The sequence below is a fragment of the Medicago sativa genome, chromosome 8, assembly GCF_051527215.1.
Source record: "Medicago sativa cultivar Bolivia chromosome 8, Bolivia_mono, whole genome shotgun sequence".
NCBI classification, from domain to species: Eukaryota; Viridiplantae; Streptophyta; class Magnoliopsida; order Fabales; family Fabaceae; genus Medicago; species Medicago sativa.
In genome coordinates, this window is record NC_140756.1 from 15,447,521 (window position 1) to 15,471,545 (window position 24,025).

The window sequence follows — 24,025 nt, forward strand, 5'->3', positions numbered from 1 at the left end:
CTTTTTTTTTTGTGTAATTTGTTTTCAAGTATGTTCAATTTTATAAAGTATATATGTTATAATTATTATAAGCTTGGATTTTTAAATTTTTTAGCAAGTTTGAAGCATGACATAATGTGGTATGTTATATAATGTTTGATGAATGTGTTATATGTTATATAATGCCTAAGTTTCATTTTTGATATGTTACATGTTACTTGCTATGTTCAATGCCTTAAAAGTTTTAAATACATTGTATGAATGCCTATGTTCGCCTATGTTCGATGCCTTAAGTAAATGCTTAGATACATTGTATTCGTAAATACATTGTCAACTTATTTATGTTTTTTAAAATTTGTTTTGTACAGATATGGCTAGGGATACGGATGAGCAGCAGCGGGTTATTAGAGAGGATAGGATGCGGAGAGGTAAAGAGGCGAGTACCGCTAGTGCTCGGAGAGAAAAGAGGGCTGAAGACCCGTATGTCCCTAAGACTCGGAGGCGCAGGGACCCGATGATACATGGAGAGGGCTCACAGGCACATGTGGATGACTCCTCCCAGGTGGTTGATCCGACACCAGCGCATGATTATGCTGGGTATGCGGATGATGATTTTGTTGGCTATGATCGGATGGAGGAGGAGAGGATGTATTTTCAGCCGGAGGCCGAGGCATAGGATAAGGAGGTGGGAGATGATGAGCGGGTGCCAGAGGATGTTGTGGCAGATTATATGGAGGCACATAATGTTATTCCTGAGGGTGAGCCTAAGCGTGAGCCTCAGCCACGACGAGGTTGTCGTGTTCCGCGAATACCGCCCTATCCTGCTGGAGAGGCTCCCTTTTCTGGAGGACCTCAGACCACGTCATTGTTGTCCGACTACGCGAGACACGTGGCGAACCCTCTTTGGGTGAACCATAATAATGTAAGTGTTTAAATTGTTTAAAATTCTTTAAATGTTTTAAAGTGATTATTTAAAATATTATGTAGCGTAAGTGTTTGAATTATTAAATATAATGTAGCGTAAGTGTTTTAGTTATTTAAAATAATGTAGCGTAAGTGTTTTATTTATTTAAAATAATGTAGCGTAAGTGTTTTATTTATTTAAAATAATGTAGCGTAAGTGTTTTATTTATTTAAAATAGTGGCAATGTCTTATTTAATTTGAATTTCAGATGTGGCATTATGCAGCGGGTTATAAGTGCGTAAACCCAGGGAAAAGGTTGAAGGAGCTTGATAAGCCGGAGGAGGCTTTGAGGTGGTTTTGGGAGCCTGTGGAGGGGTCTGGCCTCCATGGTTTGATACACGTTGGGTATTCGACTGTGACCCATGCCATGATACGTGCTCTATGCGAGAGGTGGCACACGGAGACAAGTAGTTTTCATCTACCTGTGGGGGAGATGACGATCACTCTGGACGATGTGCATAATCTTCTGCACATTCCTATTTACGGCAGCATGTTGGAGCACGATGAGTCGATGGATCGGGACCCATCGATTGATATGATGACCAGGTTGTTGAGCATGTCAGATGCTGATGCCAGAGCTCAGGTTAGGGATGAATCTCCTGGTCATATCAGTTATCCCGCACTGAAGCGGGTTTATGAGGAGCACCTGACTGAGGCTAGACGACTTGAGCATCCACAGTCGAGGGAGGAGATGCAGGAGAGAGCCAGGAGGAGGGCGTGTTGTGTGAGGAGTTTCCTTCTATATCTCGTCGGTTGTGCGCTGTTCACTAACAAAATGAACAGACACATCGACTTGATATATCTTGATTGCATGACGGACTTGGGGGCGATTGGGAAGTGGTTATGGGGAGGGATGACCTTAGCCTACCTCTACGATTATCTGGATGATTCTGTTATCTTGAATAACAGAACGATGGCTGGCTCTGCGACTCTTTTGATGGTAATATTTATCTTAATTTCTTTATGAATTTATTTTATAAATTTTATTATCATGTTAGACTATTTTATAATGTTTTAGATTTATTGAATATTTAACTCGAATAATTATTTTTGTGTATTATTTATTTTGTTGCAGGGATGGATTTTGGAGCATTTGCCAGGTCCTTACCCAAGGAAGCGTAACCCGGAGTGGGACCCGCGGATACCATGTGCTGGGAGATGGCTCACTAGCAAAGGCCATAAGAGTGTGCACCATTACCGCTCACGCCTGGATCGCATGGAGGTGGATGACGTCAGGTTTTCTACCTATGGTGATCACAAAGACGTGCACCCATTTAATATCTTGTGCACTTACTCGGGATGACTCATGTGCGGGAAGGAGAGGGTGTACCGTCATTTGCCTGAGCGGGTGAAGAGGCAATTCTCCTTTGTCCAGGACGTTCCCAGACATCCTTCAGCTGTCCCTCAGGTGCTTACACAGATGCTGACCACTGTGTTGATGGACGCTCGGCCATGGCTTGTACCTGTTTGGGTAGATGGGTGTGAGACACCATGGCAGCATATTCCTGGCTACATGGCTTGGTATGCTAGAGTCTCTCACCCTCGCATTCTCCCACCTGATGAGGGATCCCCTCCCAGGCCGGCGAACGTGGAGCAGCTGATTGAGGAGGAGCATGCCAGGGAGATGCCTGACACACTGACGATCGTCCGGGATGTGGCGTACATAGCCCGAGATATTGTGGTCAGGCATGGCGAGATGACCAAAGAGGAGGTTGTCCAGGAGGTCATGCGGATAGTTAGTGCTACTAAGCCTGCCCTTACTTATCAGATTTTCAGGCGACACAGGGGGCAGCAGAGGCAGGGTAGGCAGGGCTGATTAGTATTAGGATTTTTTTATGTATTTTTTGACTATGATGATCATGATGTATTATTATGACATGTTCCATACATTTTCCTATTTCTATGACATATACGTACGTTCGTTTTATATTATTTCTTGCGTTTTAATTTTACCATGTTCCTGTTAAATATTGGATGAATATGTTTAGGTATTATTAGATGAAAATTTTAGAAGAATTTTCAATTGGTTATTTGATAAAAAATTTAGATGAAAATGAAAGTTAAAATTGGTTAGGAAAGACACAAAATAAGGAAGATGGAAATGAGTTTCTGGAAAATGATAAGCACGTAGCGGCAGTTAACAACCGCTACATTCAGCTTCGGCGGTAGTTAACAACCGCTGGCAGTCAACGGTAGTTAACTACCGGTGTGTTTCCCAACGACAGTTAACAACCGCTGGAGGTAATTTGGTCATTTTCATGTATCAATAGGAAGTATTCTATGTCAGAAAAGCAATTTTCTTTGGGGAATTAGTCACTTTAGTCCCTTAATCGGAAGGGATTCGTCACTTTAGTCCCTGAATGCAGATAAATTGCAAAATAGTCCCTGAATGTAGACTTTGTTAGTCAATTTAGTCCCTGAATGCAAACTTCCTTAGTCAATTTAGTCCCTGAATGTAGACTCCGTTAGTCACTTTAGTCCCTGAAATCGACCATGCAGGGACTGTTTTGCAATTTCTCTTCATTCAGGGACTAAAGTGACGAATCCTCTCCCATTCAGGGACTAAAGTGACTAATTCCCCAATTTTCTTTAGAAACACTATTGCGCAAGTGGGCAAAACGACGATAGAAAGACATGTGATATGGCAATGGTGTGTGTGGATGAAGATGTTAAGATCACGTGGTTTGAGATGAGTTGTCTACACTGTGCCATGTCATCATGCCAGCTGTCGACAGTTACGTTGGTTGAAAAATCCTGTCCACGTTTATTACAAGGTCTTTATCTCCCTAAATACACGAGACTCTCGTTCTATACATCATGCGCCACCACCTTTTCTTTATTAATTAATATACATATTAGTCTAAAGTATAAACAATGAACTGCTAGTAAAAAAAAAGAAACTTTTGTTAAAAGATTAGCTCAGTTTCTTTTTTAGATAAACAAAAGGTTAATTTAGTAGAAATTTTAAACGTTTAAGGAAGAAAATAGCACGTTTAGCATACCTGTACTTTTTTAGTTTAACTATGTTTTTTTTATGTTAACCATTTGTCTCTCATAGAAAAAGAGCTCTGATAATTTGATGTTCGACTGAGAGATAAATAAACTCTAACTAAGAACTGTTTTTATCCAGAAATCGAATTTAAATTCTCCTAAAAAATTCAGTCATTTGATAAAATTTATTACCTATTTGAGTTCAAATTGCTTGATTTAGTTTAGCCATACTTAATTTAATGTTAGCTATTGTTTGAAACTGAGAAATAATCAGCGGTTGTCCACACTTCTCCGACCATTATCTTGTCAAACGTTCGCAGGGAAAAAATAAACAAAGAATGATATTAGAACCAAACCAAGACAAGAACATTCTTTATTATTTTTTCCTAGGAAAAGTCAAAGAAATTTGATTTCATATGGTTCATTAAGTCAAGTACATATCAACAGGTTAATATGATTCTCTCAAAAAATGATTATCTCAGATAAAAAAATAAATGTATAAATAGATTGGTTTTGACTTTAAACGATCTCCTCAATAGTGAACAATGAAATTGATCTTCCAAAATGATTGATCCTTGAATTGGATATATATCAAGTTTACAAAAAGAAAAAGAAAACTTAGTACAATATATACATGTACAAATAGCGTTAACGGGCACTCCAAAACTTCATATTAAGATGTCTAACAAACATTTTCTTTAACTTAATTTATCTTACTTTAAAGAAAACTTCATTTCTTTATTTCTTCTGTTTTATAAAATTGAAACAGCAAATACAGAGGGAAGTGTTGGAGTGTTTGTTTTTCTTTAAAATTTTCTGTTTCAACTTTATAAAACAAAACAATAGATTTTTAAGCATAATGTAAATTAAGTAAATAAAAATGTTTGTTAGATACTTCAATACGTGTATATATCTTGAGAGAAATAGAGATAGTAGGAGTGATGTGATAAATATGATAGATGGATAGTAAGAAAGAAAGAGAGAGAAAGAAAATAAGTTGAATTGACATAGAAAAATTTGAGGTGTCTAAATATCATTGTTGTTAAGTTAATTATTTTGTTTATTGTTCCATACATAATTTAGAGATACTTATACCTAGATGAGATTGATCCATAAACTCAATAGATGAGAACAATGCATTTTATACCTCTCGAAAAAAAATACCTTTTTAAATAAGGCTCCTAAGAAAGTTATATTAAATAACACTTCTAAGTGCCCAAATTAGAAACAAATGATAGTCACAATGCATCAAAAGCCAGAGGGAACCAAAAACTAAAGGTAGACTAGGGACAAGGCCACTACACCATCACAAAGGATTAAACCGCCAATAATTTAAATCATGGAAAAATTAGGAATGCCAATTTTAAGCCACCACCACATCAAAATTTAAATATCATTAATCAATTGCAGAATAGTTAATTTTTCATAATCAAAGATCCTAGTATTTCCTTTCTTTCCAAATACTCTAGATCAAGCAAACATAAGCAATTGTAGTAAAGCACAAGAATCCTTTCGACCCCCATGATGGCCACTAAACCGAGGAGCATGAAAAGAAATCCAAGAAGTCCACATGTGTATTTTAGTTGTGGAAAATATGACCACAAGACTAGAATTTATCCGGATAACAAGATTTTTAACATAAATAAAGAGACGAATAAGGTCTCAATTTTTTATCCAGTTAGGGTTTTTTTGCTCAAGGAGACGAAGTTTGCCACAAGAGATGCAAGTGTATTTACAATTTAGGCAGAAGTGCAACAACAGCTAAACTTGAATTATACGGTAAAGATCCCTTGATTTGGTTCATGAGAAAATTTAACAAACGAATTAGGAAGATATTCCTTCGAATTTTGGTCCCTGGATGCAGGTCAAAAGGCAGAAGCAATTGAATGGTGCATCTCAACTGAAATTTCACGAGAAATAATCATGAAAATAGAAAGGAAAAACAAAGCATAAGGTAAATGCAAGTAAATGTATTGATATCAATGAGCTCATTATAGATAAAGACTCCAAGAGTAGTGGTTTACGTGTTGCATAAACAATTTCAACATATGAGGGCCCCACCAAAGTTTGACGGTTTTAAAGGGAATAATCCGTTTGTAAGCTTTTAAAATGAACTTAAACTCTCAAACTAGAGTCCGTTATAAATTATGAAGTACAAATCCTTAGTTTGGCCTTGATTTACGTCATGCAAAAAAGATGTTATGCATGGAGGAAAGAGTACCTCATTATCGCTAACCCGATTTAAATTTTGTGTTGGTCAAAACCATTGTCAAGTATCACTAAAAAAACCAATTTTTGTATAGACTCTAGTAAAATTATGTATTATATTCGACAATATATAAATGACATCTTTAGGTGAAGTTCTTTCTTAATTTCTTTTATTTTATTTTTTTGTCTATTTTATCCTAATGAGTTAGATTTATATCCCTCCGATATTTTATTTTTTCATTAATAAATGTTTTCTTGAAAGATTTTTCGTAAATGAAATTGTGCACTATATAAAAGCATAAACAAAAGCAAAACTAAATTTGTCAAAAAAAAAAAACCAAAACTAAAAATATTGAAAATCTAACTAATATAGTAATATTATTTTATCATGGTAGACATTTTGGTTACACTAAAGTTTATTATTTATTAATAGATATAATAGATAGATTGTATATTTTCTAACCCATAGAAAGAAAAATGTTAGATTTGTACAAGAAAGAAGAAATGAAGGATGTGAAAGAAAGAGTGGAATATTGAGCTAAGACGTGGTGAAGAAGGAAAAGAGAATATGCGCAAATGATTGGTGTGTGATTTATACGATGCCATCCAATTTGCACATTATTTTCTACTTGGATATTCCCTCTCTGCGTGGAATCAACTCAATATATTTTATTTTTATCCAATTTATTATTCTTTGCCATTATTGAAGTAAACGCTTTGTTTATTTACAATGATAGTTATAGTGGATGATTTTAATAAGACAAATAAATATTGGAATCATTTATTTACAATGATAGTTATAGTGGATGATTTTAATAAGACAAATAAATATTGGAATCAGTCCTTTGTGTTGATGTTAAACATATACAAAAAAATTGTACCAAAAAAAACAATCTACAAATAAATGGTTTTTATTTAAAAACTATTGACCAGTGACCACAATAAAAATAGAGTTTAAACCACGTATGTTTTATCAATTCACACTCGTAACAACTAAAAATCTCTATAACATTTCGTCGTCTTAATTTTTATACTATATAAATAAATAATTTCAAGAAATGATACTTTTTTTAAAAGTGAATAAAAAGGCTAAGAAATATCTCATAAGTCCTAGTTCAACTGACAAAAATGCCGAAATTGTTAGGCCGGACGTCATGATCGGAGTTCGAACCCCGATACCTTCATTTTATGTGTGTGAGTTTATGATGGCTTTGTTATCTCGTCTGTCTAAAAAAAGGGCTTAAGAAATGATACTATTTTTACACCATACAAAGATACGGTAGTGGTAGGTATAAAGTATATTTACCATATGATTAAGTCTACCAAAAAATTTGAAAGGAAAAGCTAGTCACGCTATATATATAATTTTTTGGAAGGATATCCAGGCTATAGTTAATTAGTCAGCGACTAATATTAAGCATACATGATTACCATTACGCAACCATGCCAAAAATGAATTGGTGCAAAGAATTTAAATATGATTTATAAGGTTTGAAAACTTTTAAAGTATTCGATGGAGTGCATGTTTTGTTCCATTTATAGAAGGATGATAATTGATTCTGACATGTTTGCTTGTTGTCGAGTAGAATTAATTTTGTCTTAAGAATTGATTATACTTGAAGCTAAGATTGATCTTTTATTTTATAATTAATTTTCATACACAAATTTATAGTTAAACTCATTTTTACACAATGTATCCAAATACAAACCATTTTTAGTCATAATCAATTTTAATCAAAACACACACTACAATATGTGCAAAAATGTCATTTGCTAAGCAAGTCACGAACAAAAGTATGAAGCACAAACACAAAAAGAAGTAGTGAAATCTATTCTAAATTAAATGACATATTTATAAAAATAAAAATATTGGAATTGAAATGATGTTTTTATTTCCGGTATTGAAATGATGTTAACATGTTAGAACAAATATCACGTTTCTCTTAATTATGGTATTATCAGGGATTGAAGTTGATGATTCTGTTTTATACTACTTTTGGCAAGGATCACATTGTATCTTTGCTACTATACAACGTCTTTGCTATATTTTGTCTTCATAAATATTACACGTTAAAGATATACTTTATTATTTTTAACACTTTTAACACGATTGGAAAATGCATACTTTTTAAATTCTATACATGGATTACACTAGCTACTGAAATGCATTTTCCTTTCTTTATAAACAATACTGCCATTTTCTTTTCAATGCGTTTTTAATAATTTTTATTTAAACATTTTCTTTTCAATACCTTATACTACATTTGCTTAAAAAAAAAAAAATTATAACTTATACTACATGATACATGTGAGTTGTGACTACTTGAGAACGTTTTTTAGATTTAGAACGTTGGAAATAATGATTCTCGTGACAATATTAAATTTTAAGAATTAAATAAAAGCTTGTTTAAAAAGTTTCTTAGAATAATTTAAAATCCATTAGTATGACTAATATTTGAAAAGATGACACCTGTATAATTTATTTAATTTTTTAATAATTATTCATAAAATGTTATAACCACCTTTAGTGCTTCTGTTTTCTTCCTTTTTCTCGGTTTCTCTGCTCTCATCAAACACATATCGATGAAATTCAATTCAAGCACTCAATGGTAACATGAAGAAGATTTCTTATTGGAGCCAAATTCCATACCCAATAGCTTCATTATTTTTCAAACCTAATGAAAAGTGGTGTCAGTATCAAAATCCATCACGTTGGTTTGATGGATTTTGATATTGACATTGATGCACCACTTTTAGGCTCTAAAGAATAATGAAGATACTGGGTATAAATTTGTCTGCAACAAGAAATCTTCTTCATGTTACAGTTGAGTGCTTGAATTGAATTTCTTGGATACATGTCTAATGAGAGCGGTGGAACCGAGAAAGAGGAAGAGGACATAAGCGCTAAAGGTGGTTAACATTTCATGAATAATTATTAAAAAAATTAAGTAAACTATACAGGTGTCATCTTTTCATTGGAGAACAGTAAAAATAATATAGATGACAATGTACTTAAGTTTTGTCCATAAAAAAATAGATGCACAAAAGTTGTTTTGCATTGTTCAGTCTTTTTCTTTTTTACTAAAAATTAATGTATTCGTTCGTTCAAAATGATAGAGTACATCGATACAATACAAATTCGTTAAAAATTAAACGGATGAATCAGCGAAGAAACTGACAACATCCATGTTAATACTATAAACGACAAATTACAAAAGCCTACAAATATGATTATATTCAAGTCTCCAGAATACTCATGCCTTCAAATCTGCAACGTTGACGACGCCAAACAAACAAACATCTGAATAAGACGGGAAAGACAAACAACGCCTCCCAAAGACGACGAACAAGACAACGTCACACTAAGACGATGAAATCACGAAAGAACTAACTAAATAGATGTGAAAAATCATTTATTTAAATAAAAGGGAAGGAGAAAAACGATTTAAAGAGGTGTCTGATATAAAAAAAATTGACCCTAAACCACCCATCTTTGGTGGATGAAGGAGAAGAAACTAGATTTTTAGGTGACAACTCAAAAAAGAGATATCTTGCGTTTGTTAAGATGAACTTTTTTTTTTTTTTGGTTATAAATAAAAAGAACTTTGAATATAATCGTTTGATCTACTAAAAACGAAGGGCATAACAGAACAACTTAAGTTGTGCTATGATTTATAAAACTGTTTCAGGGACTTGACATACTAGAGACAATGAACATGACAAAAACTGAAATTCTTGTCATTCACTAAACCATATCATAACTTTTTGTGTCACATACAAGTTGTCTAATATATCAAAATAGTATTTTATCCACAAAAAGTTACATAAGACAAAATTATTCAATATCATAAAAGTTTACCTTTTATTGTTTTATCGTCTACTACTTACTGTTTAGGAGATCAAACACACCTTTACGTATAGAGAGAAAATAACCGGATATAATTTAACCCCAAAATAAGTTAATTTCTTTGCAACTTCATTGTCAATTTTTTTTTTTTTGCATATATTAATGATTTATTGAGTAAAAAAACAAATCATCGTGTTTTATGTAAACTTTAAACTCAATGTACAACCGTATAAAAATCATTATTAATGAAGTATGGACGCCGACATATACATTTGATATGGACACAATGACATCAATAATGTAAAAAACACAGGACATTAACACCGTTAAAATTATATTAATTTATTTATAAAAGATCAAAATTATGAATCAAAATATAAACATATATGTGCATCTAACTTGAGTAATTTATTTCATTACATTTTTTTTTGAAAACAAGATAAAGTAGTATATGACCTTTATTTATCCATTTACTATCCAAAAAGTTACAAATATTGTAATCAATTTTAATGTCTGTAACTCTTTGTTGATAAACATTTCTAAATACATCTCTTATCTTGAATCTACTATGTAGAAGCAGAGAAGAAAATTCATACATTTGATCCAGTTGTTTGACACGCTTCGTATGATTGTGGTATAGATGTCGGACACTGGTCCAAAAAGTGTCAAAGTAAATAAAAATATTTTTTGAAACATTTAACTGAGTTGTCCGACACATATCGTACGAGTGTCATAGGAGTGTCGGACACTTCGTCATTCCAGGTCATAAAGGTGTCTGTGCTTCATAGATCGTTATAATATAATAAAGTTATAAATAAGTTGAAAAATATCTTTCCTAAAAAAAAAAAAATGAAAAATATCTCTTATCATCTCATTCAAATACTTTTTGGTGTCATCATGATTTACCATCTAAAGTCATAAAATAAGTTGACAAATTATGTGTGTTAACTTTTTTAAATGATGCAAAAATGTGAGGGGTAACCTTGACACAACTGGTAAAGTTGTTGTAAAAATATGGTAAGGCTGCATACAATACACCAAATGGTGGAACCCCTTCCTGAACCCTGCGTATGCGGGAGCTTCAGTGCACCGGGTTACCCGTTAAATGATGCAAAAATACAGGAGTATTATCAAAATAAATGTACGAAACTCATAAAAAGTGTTTATAAACTTAAAAATCAAATACAATATATTACTCCTAGAAAGTCATGAGTACATTCTCTTGACCAAAGTTATGATTACATTATTATTACAACAAATTAAATCAAATTCAAATTTCAGAAACTGAAAACTCTTGACTCAAAAAAAATAAAATACTAAAAGAAACCGAAAATTCAAACACAAAAATATGTATTGGTAATATAAAAAAGAGAAATGATATAAAGACATTAAAATTATGATATAAAATACAATTTTCTTGACCAAATGCTGTTAATACAGCAAATTCAAATTTCAAAAAATTGAAAAATTCTTGAGTCAAAATACAATAAAATAAAATAAAAAAGAAACCGAAAATTCAAAAACTGTAAAATGGTACTGCAATAAACAAAGAGAAATAATATTTAAAAATTATTTTTTTATATGTAAAATACAATTCATTTGACTTTCATGTATAATTTCAAAAAATACATGCGAGTTCCAATGCATGTTTGATATCTCAGTAAATTTGTAATCACAATAAATCACCATAATTTTGCAAAAATTATAGTGTATTTCATCACACGCACAATGTCACATATTGTATCAGTATTTTGACGTTCAAATAAAAAGACGGTAATAATTTAACAAAAAACAATAAAAATAAAAACAGTGGACTGTGACAAAAAAAACTGCTGCCAGGTAGATAAAGGAAAAAGATGTACACACAAAACACACGCAAATGAAAAAGAACCTGCTATTTTTTTTGTCTTTTTTTTTTATATTGTTTACATCATTACATTGCATTTTCTCATTTCTCATTATAATATAAAGTCCTATATTTATATTATTTTTCATTTTTACATTTTTTTTTATGTGGATGCTGTTGTACAATGTACTAGTTCTCTTCTTCTGACAAATCTCACATTCACTTTCATTTTCTGAAACTTAAACTCAAAAGCTGTTCCTGTTTTTTTCCATTTCCTAAAACTAAACACCTTCTTCTGATTCCTTAAAAAAGCTACTTTTTTTCTTTCTTCATTTCAACTTATTTAGATTTCATTCTTTTTCTTAGATTTTTTGTTGTATGTGTAAAAAAAAAAAACATTATGTGTGGACCATTGATGTAAAGTTTTGAGCTTTTTATTGTACTTGTTTTTGGGTCTGTTTTGTTTCAAGAGCTTCTGTTTTAATCAAACAGAAGCTCTTGTTTTGTTTTTGTTGTTGTAGTTTTTGTGTTGATTTTTTCTGTTGGTGATCTTTTTAGAACAAAAAAAAAACTTGAGCTTTGTTTTGAAGCTCAAGGGATCTGAATTGTGATGATGGAGATTGAAGAAGAGAAGGTGGGGACAAGTGCTGCTGGTGTTGAAGTTGGTGCTGGTTTTGAAGATGGAGTTGACTCTAAGTTTTGCTACATGCAGAAGTTTAGGCTCTATGAAACTTCTCAGGTAAATATGATCTTATTCTATTCTTATCATTGATGCTTGCATTTATCTTGAAGTGTTTTTTGAACATGATCTGAAAGATGTGTTTTTTATGTTTCTAAGATGTTGTTTTGTTTGTGTGCAGTTTTCTTGTTCTGCTGGTTTTGTTTTTGTGTTTTATTTTTGGTCAAATTCATGTTCATATGTCTTGTTTGTTTAATTATTCATTCATGGTTATGACTTATGAGATTGTTTCAATTGAGCAAAGGAATCGAAAGATTTTTTTTTTTTTTTTTATGGTTTTGTTTTGATTAACATGAATTGTTTTTTAATGAGGATTTAGATGCTTGTCAATGTCATCATGATTGTGAGATTGATGAGTTTTTGAATTCTGTTTAATTGGATTCGCGTGGATTCTTCAAGAAAACATGGATCCATCCAGGTTACCTGCTTGGCTTGAAAGATTATAATCCATTTGTGGTGTCATTTGTGTTCTTCATGATGCTTGTGATTATGAATAACTGTCACTGTCAATTGATTTTGCAGAAAATGGCTTATGGAATCCTATTCTCCATTGTTTTCAGATTGTAGGGGCATTTGGATATACAGCTTATTAAGCTCTTATTAATAAGCACTTATTGTGTAAGAGCTTATGTATAAGCTGTTTCTCAAATTGAAGAGAGTTAGTGTTAACTCTTCATTAGTTGAAAACAGCTTATGCCAATAAGCTATTTGGAGGAACTTATGAAAATAAACTGAAATCTTCTGATGCACATATCATAAACTATTTTCATAAGCTCTTTCAAACTTGTACGCAAGTGCTTATGTCACAAGATAAGTCTGAATAAGCTCGTCCAAACTCCCCCTATTACTTTTTGCCGACTAATCTGTCTGCTTTTTTGTTCATTTTCGTCCACATTTCTCTTGAAAGATTCCTGTGATATTACTGAATACTGATGAAGTGTTTTTACAGGAATTCAATTTTACTAATAATCTTTATAAATGAGAAATATGGTTTTTTGTGTTTTTATTTTCCATCACAGTGTCATGCATGTTGAAACGTTTTTTTTTTTCCTAAAAGGATAGCTATTACTTTTCTTGTCTTATTCTCCTCAATTTGGTAAGATTGAGGATAGCCATGTGACTATATCCAGAATCTTTGGCTGAAAATGGGGAAAAGGCTAATTAAGGAACTAAAAATATTAGCTAAAATGCCGCTTTCTTCTTCTGGAAATGGGATCTAAAAGGAAGCCTTCCTTTTCTCCCACAGATAATATAATGATAAGCTGTTGATTTGGAAAGACATTTAAGTTTGGTTTATGACATTACGTTGCCATGCATGACGTGCAACGTCGCACGAACCCTTGTCGCAAGTGCGCAATGTGCAATAAATGACTATTACGATGCTTTCTAATTACCGGCAACGAACTTCGTTTGTCTTTTTTATGTTAACTTAAATAGGTATGAGCTATAAGTAATATGTATGAATATCTGTGTTATACTTTATTTTTTCCTTCTGAGAATATCTTGTCATTTTTGTGCATGCATATAATATACGAAAGAGCACTATTGGTGTGGTCTTTTACCATTTTTCTATGCTCAGAGATTCTATATGATTGGAAGAGACAAAAACAGAACATTTTGGAAGGTCTTAAAGATTGACAGATTGGATCAGTCTGAGTTAAATATCTCTGAAGATCAAACAAAATACTCAGAAATCGAGTGTTGTGAAATGCTGAAGCGTCTACAGGATGGAAACTTGGCCACAGGAGGGCTTAAATTTGTTACAACTTGCTATGGAATCATCGGTATTTCCTATCCTCTATATCATAGTAAAACTTTAATTACTATACAAGTGTTTATTTCAACACTATTTATCATAATCCGTTTGAAAAAAAATAATAATAATAACTCAACTGTCTTATGGTATCTCTTTTTATTTAGGGTTTATCAAATTTCTTGAGCCATACTACATGCTGCTTATTACAAAGCGGAGGAAGATCGGCACAATATGTGGACACACTATATATGCTATCACAAAGAGCGAAATGATTCCAATTCCACATTCAAGTGTGCGATCAAATTTGGCATTTTCTAAGGATGAGAACAGGTCTTTAGTCAATTTTACATGTACCTGTAATGTGTCTATGGTACATTTTAGTAAACATATAAGAGTAACATTCAGAACTATACCCTGTCCATTGTACTTAATTGTTATTGTTATGAATTACGGTTTTTATCGGAGTTCATTATATCTTGTAGTGAAAACATTCTGTTAGATCATCATTGTTATAGTCTCGTGTTGATGTTCCACATTTTAGTTTTTCTTTGTAGTTTGTACTATATATTTGTTGATTTGTCTCTCTCTTCAGTGCGTATGCACAATGTGGGATTCCTCAAGTCAACCCTCTCATCTTTCTGTGGTACTCTCTAATTGTTTCATTTGAGATAGAATTCTTAAAGCTTCTTCTAGATTTCGTAGTCGTGTAATATGTATAGTATAGTAGATAGTAGATTCCTCCTTGTTGTTTTCATAAGTTCATTTTATCGTAAGTTCATTTTACGGAACTGTACAGGAGCAATCTTTATTGCTGTTATTATGTAAATGTAACTATTTGAGTAAAACAAGGTATTTCCAGGGTTCACATGGGAGACGGCTTTCTTTTCGTTTTTTAATATACATTTGGTTAGAGTTATTGGTTTCATAATTGTTTTTATGTTAATTTTTTATTTACTTATATTCCTTCATTTAATATAGACCATCTCACTAATGGACTTTTTTTCTTTCTTCTGTTGTGACTTAGATACAAGAAGTTTCTATGCAGTATGGATCTTACAAAGGACTTCTTTTACAGCTACTCATACAACATTATGCTTAGTCTTCAAAAGAACTTATCTGGTCATAATGTCACGGGACAATCACTATATGAAACACTGTTTGTTTGGAACGAGTTCTTAACTCGTGGAATCAGGAATAATCTCCAGAATACTTCCTGGACTGTTGCCTTAGTCTATGGATTTTTTAAACAGGTACATACCGATTCTTCTAATTTTTTTTTTTGTGTGAAGTTAATTAGTACGGTGCTGGAGTAGTTAAACAATAAAGTATAAGTGTTTCAGTTGTCTTATGTTTGAAAATTCATTCCTTGAAGTTGAACCACAAAAAAAGGTTTGACATACTTCTAGCATCCTATTGCCAGTTTCTTTCATGTTTTGCGTATTTCTGGCTTCAAATCTTCCATTGACAGCACCAGAAAAGAGCCTAGTGATATGTGTTTATTAGAAAATATTTGATCTTTTCTTCTTGACAAGTTTTCATTACATGGTATCACGTGTAGGTTAACCTTTCTATATCTGGCCGCAAGTTTGACTTGATTACCATTGCTAGGCGCTCACGGCACTATGCTGGGACCAGGTTTGTACTTTTCTTTTTAGTCTTTACTCTTTATTGAGTTTGCGATGTATTGAAGATTACATGTTATTTCACATCTTTGCACTTGTGATCCTGGATTAATTTCATATATCACGAGTGTACCTATACTATACCGGTTTATGTTAATTTCACGAGTTTCTAGACAAGATTTGGCTGCCATTCCTTACTGGTATTTTTATATTAATTTGTCACCATAATACCTTCTCTTATGTATCTCTAGTCATTTATAATTTTATATTTCTACACATATTCAAGGTTTCTTTATTTTGTGGTGCAGGTATTTGAAACGAGGAGTCAATGAAAGGGGTAGAGTAGCAAATGATGTTGAGACAGAGCAGATAGTCTTTGCAGATGCTAGTGATGGATCCCCAATGCAAATCAGTTCTGTGGTGCAGATCCGGGGTTCAATCCCTCTCTTTTGGTCTCAGGAAGCCTCTCCATTGAATATGAAACCTGACATTATATGTACGATATATAACAATATATAACGATCTTTCCTTTGTTTCTCACTTACGTTTGGGTAAACAACTTAGGCACCTAAGATAAGCTGTTTATATAACAAAAGATAAAATAAAGTCAAACTGGTTTTATATAAGTTATCATTTGTTGTTCACGAGCTATCTTGTAGAGTTTATGAAAATAAGCTGAAAACAACTTACGGACGTGATAAGCAATTTTCATAATGAGCTATACTATAAAGTTTATGAAAATAAGCTGCAAAAAACTTATGGACACATCATCAGCGATTTTCATAAGCTCTCCCAAATAGTCTCCCAAGTGCTTATGCCAGTAGATAAGTTGAAATAAGCCAATCCAATTTCCAAACAGGCCCATATTATGTTATTTAGACTGACTGCTCATTTTGGTTCCTTTTCTCTAGTATTTAAGAAGGATCCAATGTTTGAAGCCACAAGACTTCATTTTGAGAATCTTGTCATGAGATATGGAAACCCAATTATTATACTGAACTTGATTAAGGTAGGCATTTCTACACGTGTAAGGAAATCATTGACCAGGTTTTATTTTTCCATCTCGTGTCTAAACTAAGATTTTCTACCTTTTATATTCTTTTATCTTTTGTGTTTAAGACTCATGAAAAGAAGCCGCGTGAAACTATTCTGCGAACCGAGTTCGCCAATGCTGTTAAGTCTATTAATAAAACTTTGAGTAAGGAGGATTGTCTGAGGTATCTTCATTGGGATCTGACTTGGCATTCGAGACGGTAAATTTCTCTTCTTTTTTGGTCCATGCTCAATAGGTTTTTGTCCCGGGTGTTATTTTGACATTATTAGATTAACAACTTTCAGCAGCAAGGCCACCAATGTGCTTTCACAACTGGGAAAAGTGGCTATGTTCGCGTTGAATCTGACTGGCATTTTCTACTGTCCAGTGACACCAAACATGAGTCCAGAGGGATTATTCCCATATTCCTTTTCTGAGTAAGTACCATAACAATGCATTTTGACCCTCTTTGCTGTTGTACTAATGCAAGTTTAGATTTTACTTGATTATTTTACTATTGAAGATCAAACCATCTGTGGCAACCACAATTGGAATGTGAGTGCTTTTTTTATACCTAACATTTTCTGATAAGTTTTTTTTTTTTTTTTTGTTTAAATGTAATGCAGCAATAACAATGTCATTGATGAATTTCTTGTTGAGCAAGGTACTGTAAAAAAGTATAATGCTGATAAGGAAACAGAAAATGGCAATGGTTATTACAGTGGTGATGGTGAGAACAAAGATTACAGTGTCAAAGCCAAGACGGTTCAATCAGGCGTCTTGAGGACAAATTGCATAGATTGTTTAGACCGCACCAATGTTGCACAGTATGCTTATGGACTCGTCGCACTAGGACGCCAGCTACATGCATTTGGGTTTATTGAATCCCCACATATTAAACTTGGCAACCCTTTGGCAAAGGATTTAATGAAAGTTTATGAGTCCATGGGCGACACATTAGCCTTTCAATATGGGGGTTCTGCAGCGCACAACAAGGTAATCTTTCTATCTTTCAGGGTTTGATTTTTATTTTTTTGGAATGGCAAATGTTAGTATATGTAGTGCAAATGTTGGACTTTATGGATTATGAAATGTAATATGCAATCCGAAATCCGATGCTATATAACGACTGTTTCAATGATAGTGCTTATTTTAACGATCTATTTTAGGTAGCAAAGTTGATTTGGTATTTGAAAGGGATGCTTATTTTCAATTATTTATGGTATCCCCCTAGTGAGTTGAAGATCATCATTTATTGTACACTAACCACTTCACATGCCAACAATAGAAGCTCACACACACACCACCTTTGTTTTGTTACATGTAGATTTTATGCAGTTTTTTAGAGACTAGACATTCAATATCCTACTGTTTTCTTGATTCATTGATGTCGAAGAATATTAGAATAGTATTAGAATGTTCTTAGCCTTTATTTATCGATATCAATTTTATTTTATTTTTATTACATCATCACTTCTTGATTTGAGGAGTTTTCGTTATGAACTCCTCTCGTAAAAGGAGCACTCTTTTACTGAAATACTAGAATTCTCTGTTTCTATAATATATTCAACAGGTGACTAGTGATACCATCATAATTTTCCCTGAATTTTGAAGTGGAAATTTACATTTTCTCATTTTACTTGGAAATTTGATCTCATTACAGTTCATTCTTTTGGGTATTATGTGTTCAGATATTTTCTAGAAGTAGAGGTCAATGGAAGGCAGCGGCACAATCCCAAGAGCTTATTCGAACCCTACAGCGTTATTACAACAATACATATACGGACGGGTTTAAACAAAAAGCAATTAACATGTAAGTCGACTAAGACCTTTTGTGTAATTAATATTACATGCATAGTTGCTTCCATAGGTAATCTGAAAGTATACAAAAGTTATATATTTTATGCTAGTTGCATTAGAATGACTTAGTTCCTCTCTTGTTTGATATTATTTTGTTCAGATTCTTGGGGCATTTCCAGCCACAACAGGGAAAACCAGTACTGTGGAAGCTTGATTCAGATCAACATTACCTTTTTGGAAGTCATGGTCCAAATTTAGCAGATGGAATTGATGGGTATGTTTGGATTTTTCAGTTGCACAATTTTTGTCATTTTCTTTTAAGAAATTGTTTTGGAGGGAGGATAATATATAGAAAAGAAAGATTTTATGACCTGTGAATATTTTATTTTCAAGATAACTGATATATGAACCTTTACATCATTAGAGGTACTAAATTCAGTTATATACTTCACTATTTCGATCTGTCCGCAGCCGGCAGCTCTGAGTTTAGTTCACTGATTGAAAATATTTTGCAACCATATAACATGATGATTCGAGTAGTACCAAATGCCATTGTTATTGTGTTACTCCACATCTGAAGATCTTAAATTATAAAGCATTGAAAGCTTGTCTTGTATTTCCTCAAAATTCTGAGTACTTTTTTTAGATGGTATTGTTCATAAAATCAAAATGTTGCTAGCTTTGACTTATCTATCAAAGGACAAATATCACATAGGAAAAGAGAACTCAAATTTATCCTCCTTTTTTGATGACGAAAGAAAATGAGAATCATCTGTTCTTAACGTTGTCTGAATATTGAAAAATGTTATTTCTTTGTTTGGTAGGTCATTCATTAGAAGATCACAATCCGATGGCAATATTCTCGGTGAAAGTGACTCTACAACTAGGAATATGCATGCTCCAGACTGTCCGTACTCATCTGAAAATCCTGATAAGCAATCTCTTTTGGAGCCTCTATTGAAGTCTACTTGTGGAACTTCTATCTGTCAATGCAGGTATGCTTAGCTCACACTTTGCATGACACAAACTTGTGTAATTGGATTCATAGTTTGACTTTATATGATTTATTACTTAAGACATCCACATGTTTAGAAACTTACGTGCTATCAATATTATACAGGCAAGTTTATGCAGGAATGGGCAAGGACCAACATTATGAAAACGATCACATTTGTTATGATGAACATGAAGATGCAAATGACTGCTCCAATTTCCTTGATGTGGACTGGCTTTCTTCTTCTGAAAATTCTTGTGAAGAAGAACTACTTGACAGGTGTAGTTCCGAGACTTTGTTTGGTAAACTTACATGTATGCTGTCATGTTGCTTTCTTCCTAAATGAGAAGCGGTTCCAGCCAAAACAAACTTCTAAGTGAGGCTTTTTAAATGTAAAATACCAAAATGGAATACTTGGTATAGAGGATTTTAAGACTAAGTATTTTATGCTTTATTTGTCGAACAAAGTTGGTTTTGTTGGTTGTTTTGGTGAGAAACATATATACCTGAACCTCAAAAGTTGCGTTCAAATTTGCTGGATGATATTTTTTTGCTGTGCTTTTAGTATTTTTTGTTGCGAGTTAAAATAATTACATTAGTTGTGCGGATGATTGAACTCGAACTCATGATCCATAGATTTCGTATTATGCTCTCAATCACTACAAATATTGTTTCATTGTTTCACCTAATATTTTTCGGAGGCCTAAAGCAACTTCTTAGGCCACCTAATGCTTGTGCTGGCTGTGATGATAAGAATGTTATCAGTCTATTTCGATTGTTTAGGGAGGTTCATCCATGATTTAGAACACGGACAATGATTGAAGACTAAAGTTATGTTACCTTTATGTTCATGCTATAGTCCGCTCTCATGCAATTTTGCGAAACAATAGCTTGAATTTTGTATTTGGAAGACATGAAAAAGAGAGCGGGGAAGCATTTTAACCAGAGCTTAGCAATCACCTTTTGTTGCCTAGCCAGCAGTACATCGGGAAGCCTTCACTCAGTTCCTTCAATTAGCATATTGAAAGGATTTAGGGGGCTGTTTTGATCGACTTATATGAGCTTATCCATTGACATAAGCACTTGTGATACTGTTTTGGGGAGTTTATGGAAATAGCTTCCGATGTGTCCATAAGCTAATTCCAGCTTATTTTCATAAACTATCTAAGATAGCTTATGAGAACATCTTATAGCTTATATGAAAACAATTTGACTTTATTTTATCATTGGTTATTGAAATAGCTTATAGATAAGCACTTATATGATAAATGCTTATGCTATAAGTGCGTAATCAAGAGTTTATGGAAACAGTTTACGACGTGTCCATAAGATGTTTTCAGCTTATTTCCATAATCTCTCTAAGATAGCTTATGAAAACAGCTTATAACTTATATGAAATGGCGTATTTTATCATAATTTGACTTATTTTATCATTTGTTATAGAAATGGCATATACATAAGCACTTCTATGATAAACGCTTACAGTATAAGCGCTTAATTAAATTGCTTATCCAAATACGACCTAATCCATTTTGACAATTTTTTTGTAAACTGTCATAACATGTTAGTCAAGGGTTTTTTATACTGAAGTGAATTCTGATGTGGAATTAGGAGGGAATGGATTTCATTTTTTGAGCATGGAAGGGACTAATAGACTTTTTGTTTTTGTTTGATCCAATATAATTATTTGGTTAAGGTGTCTATATTGTGATCTTGCATTTAAATGGCACGCTTGAGTAATTGAAGTTGCTTAATGTTAATACTATGGTGTAAAAACCTAGTTCTTGAGTTAGGGTTTGGTTTACAACTTTCAAAATTTTGTTTGAAATTGATGCCAATATTGTTGATGGTACAGGTCAATCAGCATCTCCTCAGACAATATTGTGAATGAACTAATAACTGAGGTGCCGGCAAGTGAATCTGGACCTATCTTAAAGGTCAGTATATATTGTTAGTTCTAGAATCATTACGGAACAACATAACTGCCTTTTCAGTTAGGAAATATTAATGAGTTATAGTTAAGGAAAATGCTAACATGTGCCCTAAGGGCACATATTAATGTACTAAACATAAAAATTTTGTATTGAAAATTGTGCTAATTTATTTCTCAAAAAGTTAAATACTTAATGTGAATTAATTCTATTCAATAAATACTTGCTATTTTTAGAATCCTTAACATGTGCCCTTGCCCTAATGGCACAAGTTAGCAAGACCCTATAGTTAATTAAGAAGAAAACAAAAAATATTTAACTCATTCCATTTAAGAAACATTTGTCTCTTTCTGGATTTCAAGGCCTGTTAGTAAGACTTATTGATGTATTCTTTGTAAACTTGAAGTTGGAACATCTACTTCACAATGCAAACTTATTGGCAAAATATTTGAAAACATTGTCGATCTCTATTTTGTTGTCCTGGGTGTTAAGAGTCACCCATTGGATGAGATATGCCCCGAAAATGAATTTATAAAGTGGGAGACATCTCTAATCTTACAAGCCGAATTTGTAAGTTTGAGTTAGGACTAACACAAATTACAAGATGGTATTAGAATTTAGAGTCTAAGATTCATTGGGCCAAAGCTTATCTGGCTACATGGGTCACACTCCATATCTCTCATCTTACAAGCTGGTTTTCCGGTTTTGTAATATTAGGTTAGGCCCGTACCAAATTTTAAGACTAGGTTTAGCAGTTAAGAACCTTAAAATTGTTTGGGTTCAAAAAACATTTTTTGTTTTCTGTTTTGATTATAAATAAAAAGGGAAATGTTCGGGCACTCTTTAAAGGTCTAAAATAGCAAGTTAATAATCTTAGAACTTTGGAACTTGTGTATTCCATACATTGGAAATTGAACTGTTTGACTTTTTAGTAAATAATTTCCTAATTAGGAATCCTTAAAGAGTGCTCTTAGGACACTCGTTAGCAATACCCTAAGAAAAATATCAACTTGTATTCATTTTATTTCATATTTTCCAAGTTTCGTATAGAAACCAGTAATCTGATGGTATGGCAATACATGGTGAATGATGGTGTAAAGATTTTTTTTCTTTTTCTTTCTGGTGTATGGTGTAAAGAAATTAGCTTCTAGATCTTTTGATTATTTTTTTTTCCTCTCTCTAAGCTCTCTTATTTAGCTTCTTTATAAAAATCTACAAGCTTATAATAACTTTATTGCAAGTAAAAATCCGCAAACTTATTGTAACTGATAAGCTCTCATAAGGTAGAAGCTAATCCAAACGGGTTCTTAGTGTTTTTTTGGATTGACTTATTTGAGCTTATCTATTAACATGAACACTTTGAAACTCTTTGAGAGAGTTTATGAAAACAACTTATGGCAAGTTCATAAGTTTTTTTTTTTTTTTTTGAAGGAGGCAAGTTCATAAGTTGTTTTCAGCTTATTTCCATAAGCCCTCTAGGATTGCTTATGAAAATAGCTTATAATTTATAACTTGTATAAAAAGAGTTTTACTTTATTTTATGCTTTAGTATAGAAGTAGCTTATATAGAAGCACTTATACGATAAAGCTCGTATGCTATAAATGCTTAATTAAGTTATTCATTCAAACATTCTTTTCTAGGCTGCAACCAATTGGTAAACACAATTTTGCTTTCAATGTATTTCAGGAGAGGCAAAGTGAAGAAGAACTTAACAAAAATGGAAAATATACTGAAAGCTTTGAAAATTGGGTTACTCATGGTCAATTGCTTTATGTTTGAGACTAGTCCTAATGTCTCCTGACCTATATCAACTTATCCGAAGGATGAGAATTCATGACTTTGCTGTACAGAAATAAATGGTAAGATAAGATACAAAAGCAAATAGCAGTGGCAGAAGGTAAGAAGCTGATTTTTGTTCAAAAGGGCACTTGAGTTACATATTCATATTTTCATTTGGGAGGTAGTGGTAGAGATGTTAATAAGTAATTAAATTTTTGTGCCTCCCTCCAATTAGGTACAGTATCAAGCATTCAAATATTACCATTCATGTATATAATTTAATTTTCATTGAAAAACTATATATAAAAAAAATACATAGCTTTTAAACCTTAGTTTGGGTCTGGCGGTCGGCCAGTCCTCATCTATGTGCATCAATTATTTAATCTTTTTTTGTTGGCAATGCGCTTGTGGTCTCGACTGATCAAATTTATATTGTGATAATGAGTTTTCATGGTTGATGGTATGATATACTTGATGAATGAGGTCAAGTTTTTGGTTTTCCATTGCAACAATTTGGTCTAGGCAAAGATAAGCA

The 24,025-nt window shown here is 32.8% G+C and overlaps 2 protein-coding genes across 3 annotated transcripts; both read left to right on the forward strand.

The window, feature by feature from the left end:
* Positions 1–2,249: 2,249 nt before the first annotated feature.
* On the forward strand, positions 2,250–2,759 carry LOC146897287 (uncharacterized). The gene has a single exon (XM_085736401.1). It carries the CDS (start codon positions 2,250–2,252, stop codon positions 2,757–2,759), a length of 510 nt encoding a protein of 169 aa, XP_085592527.1.
* A 9,241-nt stretch (positions 2,760–12,000) lies between these two features.
* Positions 12,001–23,817, forward strand: LOC146897288 (phosphoinositide phosphatase SAC2-like). 2 transcript variants are annotated; one of them, XM_085732117.1, is made up of 16 exons: positions 12,001–12,574; positions 14,154–14,358; positions 14,495–14,660; positions 15,355–15,580; positions 15,889–15,965; positions 16,261–16,448; positions 16,864–16,961; positions 17,072–17,205; positions 17,291–17,422; positions 17,612–17,981; positions 18,677–18,798; positions 18,946–19,059; positions 19,610–19,780; positions 19,906–20,058; positions 21,635–21,716; positions 23,398–23,817. In XM_085732117.1, exons 1-16 carry the CDS (start codon positions 12,446–12,448, stop codon positions 23,488–23,490), a joined length of 2,460 nt encoding a protein of 819 aa, XP_085588243.1. In that variant the 5' UTR covers positions 12,001–12,445; the 3' UTR covers positions 23,491–23,817. The 2 variants fall into 2 exon arrangements, with proteins under 2 accessions (XP_085588243.1, XP_085588244.1); XM_085732118.1 differs by having other exon boundaries at positions 17,294–17,422.
* The last annotated feature ends 208 nt before the right edge of the window (positions 23,818–24,025 follow it).